This window comes from Bactrocera neohumeralis, unplaced genomic scaffold (genome assembly GCF_024586455.1).
Source record: "Bactrocera neohumeralis isolate Rockhampton unplaced genomic scaffold, APGP_CSIRO_Bneo_wtdbg2-racon-allhic-juicebox.fasta_v2 ctg165_3, whole genome shotgun sequence".
NCBI classification, from domain to species: domain Eukaryota; kingdom Metazoa; phylum Arthropoda; class Insecta; order Diptera; family Tephritidae; genus Bactrocera; species Bactrocera neohumeralis.
The window spans coordinates 58,714-71,533 of NW_026089795.1; the positions used below are offsets into that span (position 1 = coordinate 58,714).

The 12,820-nt window shown below is 33.9% G+C and overlaps 1 protein-coding gene across 1 annotated transcript; it reads left to right on the forward strand.

Moving 5' to 3' along the window:
- The first annotated feature begins 605 nt into the window (after window positions 1-605).
- LOC126766550 (uncharacterized) lies at window positions 606-1,249 on the forward strand. Its single transcript, XM_050484311.1, has 2 exons — window positions 606-690; window positions 752-1,249. Exons 1-2 carry the CDS (start codon window positions 649-651, stop codon window positions 1,073-1,075), a joined length of 366 nt encoding a protein of 121 aa, XP_050340268.1. The 5' UTR covers window positions 606-648; the 3' UTR covers window positions 1,076-1,249.
- Window positions 1,250-12,820: the final 11,571 nt, after the last annotated feature.

The following is a 12,820-nucleotide window of genomic DNA, read 5'->3' on the forward strand; positions in this document are numbered from 1 at the left end:
CAACGGGAACAATGAAATTAAAGCCTTTTGTAATAGGAAAATCAAAAAACCCTCGTTCCTTTAAAAACAAAACACTTGCCGTGGACTATGCGCACTCAAAATCCGCGTGGATGAATATCGAAATTCTTAAAAACTGTTTTTTTAGTAAATTCGTGCTTCAGGTTTGTATATTACAACAATTTTCACTTCAATACTCCTTAATAATACTTTTAATTATAGGTTGAAGATTTTCTTGAAAGTCGAAATCTACCAAAGCGAGCAATATTACTTCTGGATAACGCATCTAGTCATCCACCAGAAGAAGATTTGGTGACTCCAGATGGAAAAATATGGACAGTGTTTATGCCACCGAATGTAACGGCTCTAATTCAACCGATGGACCATAACGTGATTCGCCTCACCAAATTATTTTACCGAAATTCTTTACTGAGCAGTGTAGTGCAAAAAGAAAATATAAACACAGCGTTAAAGGGCCTCACCCTTTTCAATGCAGTTCAACTTATTGCTGCAGCTTGGGAAAAAGTTTCAGGGGTTGTTCTTCAGAAGTGTTGGAAAGACATTTTAATTAATAAAACGGCACCTGACGATGAAGATGATGAGGACAATATACCTCTAGCAGATTTGCGATTCAGAGAAGACCTTTCTGTTATGGAGAGCACACTTTCTCTTATCCATACAATGTTTCCCCAGGTACGGTTTAACTTATGCATTTGTAGAAATAATTTAAATTAATATTCAAATAAAATTTTAGGCAAACTTCAACACAGATGATTTGGAAGCATGGAACAGTGTAGACAATGTACTTGCAGAAGAGAACCCGAGTGCTGAAAATGAACTAGCTATAGAAATTTCGGAAGAGGAGGAAGGTGATACCGCTGTAGTTGTAGCTGTGCCGTTAATAAAGCATACTGACGCCATCGACTGCTTTGAGAAGTGTATCAAATGGTCTGAAGAAAACATCGTAGAACAGGAAAAAATATTTTTATTGAAAAGCCTACATCAAAAGGCACAGGATCTCAAAATTTCTCGCTCACAAAAGCAAATGAGCATAACAAATTTCTTTTCAGTTGAATAATGCTCATATTTTTGTTATAAAATTCAACTTTTATTAATTTTATTGTATGCATTTTCCATTGTATATGAATTTATTTCAACCAATGCTTATGAATTCATGAATAAATAGTTATTTTTAAACATATATGTACCAATATTAATTTAGTTTTCGTTTCCGATACAACGAATATTTCAGTTTAACGAACGATCCCAACATTACATCAGCACCTCCAAGTAAAAAAGTACCTGCCTCGAAAATCATATTTATTATACTATGTTCTTAATTCTACATTGCTTCCCTTTCGTTGTCAGGCGCTAGTGACCAGCAGATGGCGCTACTAAACGATGTATTAAGTTGGTTGGTGTCGCAGATAACAAATGTTGCAGAACACCTTTGAACAAATGTATGTTGACATTTACAAAATTACTTTCAACGGTTGAAGTTAAAAACTATAATACCATGTTTCGACTAAAACTTTGAGACGATTAGATAAAATTTAATATATTCACTAATCTAGAGAACCCTCACTGCCGTTGGCAATTTATATAGCAACTGTTTTTGACATTAAACAAGTAAGGAAAGGCTAAGTTCGGGTGTCACCGAACATTTTATACTCTCGCATGATAAAGTGATAATCGAGATTTCATTATCCGTCATTTACATATTTTTCAAATACCGTATTTGTGGAAAGTTTTATTCCGCTATCATCATTGTATTTATTATACAGAGAAGGCATCAGATGGAATTCAAAATAGCGTTATATTGGAAGAAGGCGTGGTTGTGCACCGATTTCACCCATATTTCGTACATGTCATCAGGGTGTTAAGAAAATATTATATACCGAATTTCATTAAAATCGGTCTAGTAGTTCCTGAGATATGGTTTTTGGTCCATAAGTGGGCGAGGCCACGCCCATTTTCAATTTTTGAAAAAAGCCTGGGTGCAGCTTTCTTCTGCAATTTCTTCCGTAAAATTTAGTGTTTCTGACGTTTTTTGTTAGTCGATTAACGCACTTTTAGTGATTTTCAACATAACCTTTGTATGGGAGGTGGGCGTGGTTATTATCCGATTTCTTCAATTTTTGAACTGTATATGGAAATGCCAGAAGAAAACGACTCTGTAGAGTTTGGTTGACATAGCTATAGTAGTTTCCGAGATATGTACAAAAAACTTAGTAGAGTTTCATTATTATATCTCAATTTTTACTCAAGTTACAGCTTGACGGACGGACGGACGGACAGACGGACGGACAGACGGATTTCGACTCTACTCGTCACCCTGATCACTTTGGTATATATAACCCTATATCTGACTCTTTTAATTTTAGGACTTACAAACAACCGTTATGTGAATAAAACTATAATACTCTCCTTAACAACATTGTTGCGAGAGTATAAAAATGCTCTTCGTTTAATATACATATGTTAACAGAAAAGATTGTAATAAAAGTAATAAAAGTCGTATTGTTTTAAATATTTACTACATAATGGAAATAACGGACGCATTTTTTGATTTGGGAAGTCGATAACCAAATGAGTTCAGTTGCATTGCTTTTAATTTATTTGTTTGTTTAAACTTTTTTCTCTGCAGCTGTGACAATGTGATGAATTTCGCCACTGCTAACAGATGGCGCTAAAACAGAGCCACACAGGTGGATATCGAGAAGATTAGTTTCAAATCTCTTCGGTGACGAGATTAACAAGTGTAATTTTCTGTGGCGAAATCTGGTACATTAGTGAAATAATGTGCTCTACAGCCTAAATATCATCTTAAGAGCTGGTCATATTATAGTATAAATTTTAAACCCTGTTGGTATACATATACATATGTATGTAGTTATAATATCATAGTAAAAGGTGATCCAACTAATTTACTTGTTTTGTGTCTTTTCTAAACTCTAAAATTGCTCAATTTATCAATCACTTAAAAGTATGATATCATAAAATAGGCGATATGGCTATACAGACATACATACGTATTGCAAGTCGGTGCTTGCATGAGCTTATTGCCAAAGGTCTTTGCTTTCGTGTAGACACTAGAACTAAAGAACTGACAGTATATATTTTATTGTTAGCTCTACACCTCAAAAGAGGCGGGTAAAGTTTACGAAATGTTTACGATACCAAAAATGACTTCTCTGGGCTCTTCGCTAGCAAACGTTCGAGAGCCATTTTAAATTAGTTACTTACTGACATGTAATGATTTAAAAGTAAAAGTGATCAAGATAGCTATCATTATAAAAATATCAAGGGAATGTGTTGCACATATTGTTCATGAATGTATGGTATTCCGGAAGCCAATAAAATTGTACAAATTCCATAAATGTGCCTCCGAGTTTTTTATACAAATATAACTGTTGTCATATTGTCCGTAATCCCCCCGCACCCATTGACGACTTTGACATTCTCTGTCTGAGCTTGCAAATATTTGAAACATATCTATACCATTAGCAGGTCCGCTTCTGTGGACTGAGTAGGCAATTGAGAAGTAAAGTCCTCTCTCGACGAACAAAACCCAAACTCTATAAGTCACTCATTATTCCCATCCTGCTACATGGTACAGATGAGTCGACGTTGCGAGTTTTCGAGAGAAAGGTTCTGCGAAAGATTTATGGTCCTTTGCGCATTGGCCACGGCGAATATCGCATTCGATGGAACGATGAGCTGTACGAGATATATGATGACATTGACATAGTTCAGCGAATTAAAAGTCGCCCGAAGTCATGTCGCGCATATGGACGAAAACACTTCAGCTCTGAAAGTTTTCGACGCAGTACCCGCCGGAGGAAGCAGAGGAAGAGGAAGACCTCCACTCCACCTATAAATGCGTAAGAGGCAAAATACGTACTTTTTTCCACAAAATTCCCTTCAAGTCTGATACACTGATTAAAGCTCTCCAACTTTTCTATCACATTTTTGTAACTACAAGAAATGTAAATTATACATTATTTTAATTCTATATGTTCACACATTCGTATATACATATGTATGTACATAATAATTGACAATAATTTATTGAACAAGTAATCTGATAAAGCTATTGATTATTTTCCTGTATCATTTCATGTCGGAAGCTTACGTATCGCCCTTAGCATCGATCGATTTGCCGCGTATTTTAAAAGCGGAAGGGGTTACAAAAAATCCAATATCTTTGGAATGGCATGAGTGAACAAAAATTTTTTTGCAGATTATTAAAGGTCAACGTTTTCCGCGCTTTGTCACATACCTTTCAGTTTTTTAGCGTGAAGAACAATTGTTGAATTAACTGTTATGCAAAATTTTATTATATAAACAAATGGACGGTCCAAAAATATCCATAATATATTACTTGAGAAAATAAATATACAATTTTATCATGCTCTAAATTTCAACCTTCAATAACTTTGACAAATAAATTAATTTTGACGAAATATTTATATCATGAGGTATGCGTCTGGTGCCTCACCTAATGAACTGCTAATTTTCAAAATCGGGGATTTTGCGAAATTTTCATGGACCACTTGACAAGGTTTGATCCTAGTGCGATTTGCTCTTCGTCTCCGTATAAGCATCAGTTTCGGCGATCATTTCTTCATTTGACAAAACTTTCTATTTTCACTTTGCACAGAGCTTTCTCATACCCAAATATCCGTAGATGATATGATGTCTAGAGTGGCTGTTACCTCGAACAACTTCACTTTATTTTGTGGACTTTGTGGTTGTTTTCGTAGGTAACAACCTCGTTTGGGCGTCTACTGCTGTCAGAATCTTCAGTGCTCTTTCACCACGTTTAAACTTATCTTATCAATCATTGATGGTTAATTTTCCTGGGACACTGTCCCGGAACGTCATCAAGCCAAGTTTATGCTTTAACTGTATTTTTCCCTTTCAAAAAGCGATATTTTACTAACACGCGAATTTTCTTTTTAACAAAAGTTGTGTCAGTCAGTCAAAATCACAAACTAATGATCCGACAGATATATCAATATAAACGCGCCGTTTGAAGGTGAGGGCTAACTAAAAATCATACGGATTTATTTTGTGTTTTTATGTGTCTGAACTGAACGGTGTGCCATTCATAATACATATAAGCACCAAAAAAAATTCCACTCATCAAAAAGCCGTTTGTATTTTTGAAAAGTTTGCTCGAATGTTATGGTGTTGTTTTAGGTATTAATTTGTGTCAAGATATCTGTCAAATGAGAAAGTTTTCCCATACAAGCTCTTGGCTCCAAAAGAATCATGTTATACTCGTAACAGATTTGATTTGTTTCGCGATTTTTTAATCCAAATATTCTTTTACCTTAACTAGTTTGACCGTCTGAAAATGTGGTATAGTCAAATAAATAATTTTGTTCTATGAAATATGAAAACCTAATATGGAAGCTACGAGAATTTTTAAATTTCTATTAAAACTGCAACACTGATTGCAACTCAGTGGTCTTTAGAAGTGGCCCTCCAATTCATACGCGGGTATTTTATCAAGTATCAGGTAATGGAAAACAAATATTACTTCATCGAAAATATCAACCAGGGAGCATTTTTTATGAATCTCAATTGGATTACAATATAACCGTTAATATTACAGAAACTTTTCTGCCACTCAGTATTAAGTGTGTGATAAGTATTCTCTTCACCGAAACCTACAGGGAATGTTTTTCTTCATTAGAATTGGTGCTCAGGTGTTTTTCCTGGCAATCTTATCTCATTAGATCTTTAATTGAAGAGATATGTTTGCAATATTTCTGATGACGCACTGCAATTTATTGTAAATAAAATCTCTATAGAAAATTTTAAATGATGAATCGACAAATACAATTGAGATATGATAAGATTATTATTTAATATTATCATATGTCTACCAATAATGGTAATGAAAGAATAAGTTGATGGAAAAATTTCAAGTGCGTAGTTTTCCAACTTACATTTTAAATAGGTCAATAAATGAAGTGATAGTTTTCAAGGAATTTTAGACACAATGAATTGAGACGAAAAGAAAAAAACGTTTTTAAATTAAGTTGTAAAGATGTAATACTTCAAGGCTAATGGGCTATAGGAACCAAACAAATATTTGTTGGAAGAAACATGATGTTTGTTCATGGATATCTTTAGGACGAAGACCCTTATGGCACACCCAAAGCTTTGAAGCGGATCAAAGCTCTTATTCTTAAAGATTTTTCGGTCTTTCTATTGAAGGCAAATAATCAAAAAATTGCGATTTCAGCTTTTTATACATTCGTTTTATACTCTTGCTACAGAGTATAATGGTTATGTTCATCTAAAAGTTGTTTGTATCACCTGAAACTTATCGAGTTAGATAAAGAGTATTTTATAAATAATTGATCAGGATCATCCATTCGTCCATCTTTGCAAACTGTAACTTGCTGGTATTGTAGGTGGACGGAATAAAAACATTGACACGTCTATAAAACGGCACTAATCCAAAACTTATGAAGTGCTTTAACTAAGCTCTAGAATAGTATAAAAAAACTGTAATTTGATACAACGATTCGGAAGAGGCATCTGTAGTTTGAAAATTTTGAACATGCGGTGCGATTCCGGTTCCTATCAGATCAACTAACTGAATTTTCTCAGAAAAAATTTTAACTTCACTTTGACAAAGTTAAAACAGTTGAAATTGGATTATAATCCCGTCCACTAAATATGACCCGGTGCCAAAATTGAACAACAGCCACGGCCGCTCACCTTTAGGAAAAATTATATATAGGTATCTAAGGAAATATTCAACCAATTTATGGAAAAATTTGGAAGACAACATTATCTTGACTTGATCTTTCATATCGACGAAAAATGAAAGTTTAATTATTTCGCGACTTAATGTACCTGTACTCTTGCAACATGTTGCTACTGAGTATAATAGTTTTGTTCACAGTGGTTTGTTTCACCTAAAACTAATATAATATATATATAGCGTATATATATAAATTATTAGGATGATGAGACAAATTGAATTTCGGGTGACTGTCTGTCTGTCTGTCCGTCCGTGCAAACGATAACTTGAGTAAGAATTGACTCGGTACATGTGTTCCTTAGCAAACAAATCAGAACAAGCTCAAAGATGGGCATAATCGGATCACTGCATCGCCTACAACAAGTATAAAACTGTAATTAGGTACAGGAGATTGCAGTAGTAGGGGCACCCCTAACCATATAACGGCTTTCTTAAAAACTGCTAAAAGTGCGATATATCAATAACTAAATCACATTTTGGTAAAATAGCATATCTCCCGATCTACTTGCCCATTTTCAACTTAAATTCGTTACATAATATTATCCTGACGATCCCATGTTACATTCTGAAAATGGGCGCAATCGGACTACAAAATGATTTTTTCACTTTCCAGTACACAAGTCTAGCACCAATACATATATTCGGATAAAAATTTGCACAAATAGCGCCCTTAACGAATACCGTGGAAATGGCCAAAATCGGACCATAACTGTTCAAGCCCCCACATCCGAATATGTGGACACCAGTGCATATGGCCGACTTTCTGCCGAAAATATCGGTCTATCTGGGAGATATGTCAACTTCCAGTTGACTTTATACGACATACATATATAGACTTCCAGATTATTTTAATGAAGAACTTTCTCAGGCTTTGACCTGGCCAGTTGCGAGAGCATGAAATGTTCGGTAATGGCTGAACTTAGCCTTTCCTTATTTTCTTATCAGTCTTATTGAATACAAAATTTTGAACAGCATTCTAAAATTTTAATCTGTAAATTTCGTTTAGCGTCTTCAGTCTCATACTTACATACATACTTGTATATACAATGGGGATTCTTTATCGGATAATTTTTTTATACCATTATCAACTAAGTGGCGACCTTGAAAATTAAGCATATCCTCTGATATTTATTTATCAGTATTATTGATTACAATATATTAAACAGTCTTTCAAGATTTCTACCTGTAAATTTGATTGAGTTTTGAGCTCTACGAATGAGCTGGGAGTGTGATGGAATTTTGTTGCGTAACGCAATTTCGTTGCAGATTCAGTTCACTTTAAAAATAAATTTGTTAAGGCGTTTCGTTAATCCCGTAATATAATAAGTTTTTTAAGAAGAATCGTTACTAAAGGATTAAAATAATATGGTTTCTATGTTTTTATAAATCGGGATTATTGTGTATTTATTTACTTTATTACTACACTGAAAAATCTAAAAATTATTGCAGAAAATAATCTCGGGATCAAAGGTAGATCGATAATACTATTCTTCCATTCAGTCTCAAACTTGCAGCAAAATATCGAAAGTTCAGTTAAAATAAGAATTTCATGTTCTATTAATCAACCGGTAGTGACAATATTATAACTCAAGTGTAATTTCTATGTTAAACGGTGTTTTCATATACACAGCTGATGTTTCTACGGCTGAAAAACGCGCTCAAGTGCAATTAAAAATAACTTTTAGTTACGTTCGTTTAACAATTATGATAAAAGAATGCCACTGAAGAGGACTATTTTCCAAGAGGTGAACAACATTCTTGCGCTTTTACACGGTAAACTTAAAAGCCCCTATAATCCAGTAGATAAGTTACGAAACTACTTCAAAAGTGCAAGTGCAGACTTACAAACACTCAAATGTTAAACGAGTGAGCCACTTATTTCTTATCATCTTTTAGTTATTTTAATAAACAAATTATTTAATCATTAATGTACACGTTGAATAGTGCATAAGAAGTGTAGTTTCTTCATCAAAAATTAGAGTCTTTCTTTTGATAGTACTTATATAATATTTACTTAAAATATAATGATTCACAACCATCGACCACAGAAAATCGGATACTAACCACGCCCAATCACTACATAACGGTGTCTCTTCTATGTACAGAGCGTACTCGCGACAATAGGTTTTGTAATTGGAGAGCACTTTTGTGCAACCGAGAACTTTCAACTCTACAACAGCAACATATCTTTGAACAAATATTTTCATTTGTGTTACCTTCCCTCTAATTGCATGTCATTATGCTTATACAAGTATATTAGCAAATATAATTTGATGGTCCTTATCGTTCTTCTCCCTTCTTGGCTTTATTTTTCGACATAATCTCAATTCAGTAGTGTCAAAGTTCTAACATGATCTTTTCATATTAAGATCAGTATTCTGAGATTAGAGAAGACTTTTTTTGCAGCGATCTCACGGTCAGGCCATAAATTTTTCAGTCCATGTGGTACAAGTGATAATCAGTAGCTCCATGCCCACATATGTACATACATATATAAGAGTATAAATCATGTGGGTCCGACAGACGAACACAACATAACAAGAAACAGGCGTAACTATACAAGTTTAAGCGTAATCAAAAGCGAGACTGCAAAGTAATGAGCATTGGATGATAAGCGCGAAAAAATTTTCGATCATAAAACGACCGTGCTTGAGACGCAGTCCAATATACACATGTATTCAAAACAAAAAATCCACCTCAACATTGCACCCCATATATAACAGCACCTCGCACGCGCATTATAAAATACATAAAATGCAAACTAATTCGTTTTACAGTGATAAGGCCCCATCTTGACAGATCCATAAAAATATCGCGTGAATTGGAAAGTTTATGCCAATCATCTAACGGCATAATAACCAAAACAATTCGACAAGTTGATTTATGATTTAATTAAGTGGCCGATAAGCGCTATTACTATTACAACAACATTGTAAATAATGCGATTTATTCCAAAAAATCACGTAAAACAAATCACATACAAATTTTTACATACCCTATACAAATTTATTTACATTTACGCGCAAGTTTGATATTTCTGCGGCGCCAATGTCGAATGTTTTTAAAAATGCTCATTAACAGCACTTTACGCTGAGCAACGCCCCCCTTTATTCTTATCTCACAATGCACAGTTAGTTTAACGCTTAGTACAATTTCATTACGTACATACATACTTATGTACAAAAATCAGTTTAATTCGACTTTAATTAGCCGTTATCTGCAATTGCATCGATCGAGCCCCGATTACGGAGCAAATGGCCAGGCAAAAACAAATATGAACACATCGTTGCGCACATAAATTTGACTTTGAAATTCAATAAATCCATAGGGCAAATTATAGTTATGAAATATTTGCAGTATTTTTCTATATTAATCATAACAGAAATGTGCTCTTCTCCGTAGCTATTATCTCATAACGAAAACGGAAAAATATCACCTAGCACGTTACTTAAAAAATTTAAATTGATTAGAAATGAACTCGACTCACCTTTTATTGTTTTCTATGGAAATATTTTTCTAAATATGTAGGGGGTTCATTTTATCAGCGGTCGCAAACCTCACTACGTACGCTACAGGACTATATAAAAACAAAATTGTTGATTTCCTCGCTACTTCATTTTTTCAGGTCAACAGTGAATCTTAGACCTAACTTGAACCAATTTTTACATGTTACATTATCAACCATGTATTATTTTTATACCGATTAGGGCTTATTAAACGCAATGCACAAAGGAAAGCGTCGAAGTAAGTAAAGTAAATAAATGATCAGCGTGACAAGCTGAGTAGAATTAGCCTTTCTCTCTGTCTGTATATCCGCGAACTAGTTTCTCAGTTTTAGAGATATCCATTTGAGGTTTTGCACGCGTCCGTTTCTCACCGAAAGGCTGCGGAATTTTCGGAACCGCTGATATCGGACAGCTATAGCATATAGCTGTCACATAAGCTGATTGATCAAACTCAAGTACTTGTATTGAAAACTTTTTTATTTCACAATGTAACGTCGCGAAATTCGGCACAAATTGTTGCCTAAGCCATCGCTATAAGCCCGAACATATTGTTCAAATCGGATAATACCGGAGCTTATAGCCATCATATAAACTGACTGATCAAATGAAGATTTTTATATACTTTTTAATGCTATAAAAAATGTTCTCAGAATACTCAACAGACTCAGACTGCTCTTAGCACATGTAGGAATGCAATTGACCCGCATTTCAACTACTACGAGTGTGGAACCCCTGATGATAGGTATATTTGCGTTTATTTAGTCACCTTTCAACGGTTAAATACTCGTAAATGAAATTTAGTCAATATGTTGACAATATATTTTATTAACCGTCTATTAACGTAATCAAACTTACAGCAAACTTCGCCAACAGTCCAAGAGTTAAAACTTCGGGCATCGAAATGGACCCGTAAGTTTGGATTTAACGCCTTTGACTATTTTTTGTGGGGCTACGTCAAGTCTAAAGTCTACAGAAATAAAGCAACTATTCCAGCTTTGGAAGACAACATTTCCGAAGAAATTCGGGCTATTCCGGCCGAAATGCTCGAAAAAGTTGCCCAAAATTGGACTTTCCGAATTTTTTTTTTGAATATCAAACGTTTCAAATAAAGAACCGATGAGATTTTGCAAATTTTCAATATCTAAAAAAAATCACCCGATATTAACCGTCTAATCAAACTTACAGCAAACTTCGAAAGTCCAAGAGTTAAAAGGGCATCGAAAAGGTTTGGTTTCTGACGTAGGTACTCGTAGAACAAAACAGAACTGATTTTTTGTTGTTTTTTTTTTTTTTTTGAATATAAACACATGCCCTCCAATACTAAACAAATCAAGTATTTACGCAGCTGCAATTTTTCAATTTTCGCTGAATGCACATTATTTAATAAACATACATAAGTATATAGATCAGATAAGCGTCTAAACATACTGACGCACAAAAACTATATATTATGTGTGTAAAAACCTGCATTTGTTGCATTAAAAGTCAAATGAAATTGCAGTTCGTACAAAAATTTTTGTAAATCTTGTAAAGATTATTATAAAAGCTCGCTCGCCCTCTGCAAGTTAGAGAATTAAATAAACGGTTTCAAATACGTAATTACAATAAGTTTAGGTATATACATACATATGTATGTATATGGTTTATGAAATTCTACATTAAATCCAAAGAACTCTTAATTTCACATAGAATTATTTGTGCATGAACTACACGATAGTGTAGGATCCTAAAATGCTTCAAACAAAGCTTCGGAGTTACGCGTTCTTACGGCAAGTGATGCCAACTATCTATTGTGGGCGTAAACTAGTATAGCATCTAGCATTAATCAACGCATGTAATAACATAGTTACAATAATAGGGTGGTTCACATTTTTCAGTGTTTAATTGCCAGACATTCCAGCAGACTAGGAACATCATATTATTCCTATTGTAGAAGCTGTCAGGAGGAAAAAGAGCAAGCGAAACATTTGCTAAGCGAATACAAGCCTTTGTTTTGTAATTTTAAAATCAGAGCGGATATTTACATATATGTATGTATGTTTGTAATTTAAATGCATTTACATTCTTTTTTTTCTTAAATCTATACATAAATCACATGAGTATTTTATTTTACAATGTATACTCAAATTTTGTCCGCACCAACTTTGTTGTCTATGTACTTGTAGTCCATGCGAAAGACAAGTGAAATGTATCATCTTAGGATACATAACGTGGAGAGCATTAACATCCATAACAATTAGTAGGACTTTGTTATACTGAATTATAATTAGTCGAAATATCAATGATCTCGTAAAATTTGCTCTCGTTTATGTTTAAATCTTCACTTTCATTTTTTATTACAAAAATCTGAAAATATGAAACAAAAAAGCATTTATATTTATAACTAGCTGACCCGGCAGCCGTTGTCCTGCCTGAAATTATGTGTTTTGAAATGAAAAGAAAGTTGAATTTATGTATATTGTGTTGAAAGTCATTTATTTTCGGTTTTTCCAAATTTTTTCAATGTAACGAAGCTTGATAAACAATATTT

Coding starts and splice junctions, on each gene's coding strand:
- LOC126766550 (XM_050484311.1), top strand. CDS start 649: ATGGAGAGCACACTTTCTCTTATCCATACAATGTTTCCCCAG. Junction 691..751: donor TCCATACAATGTTTCCCCAG/GTACGGTTTAAC, acceptor ATAAAATTTTAG/GCAAACTTCAACACAGATGA.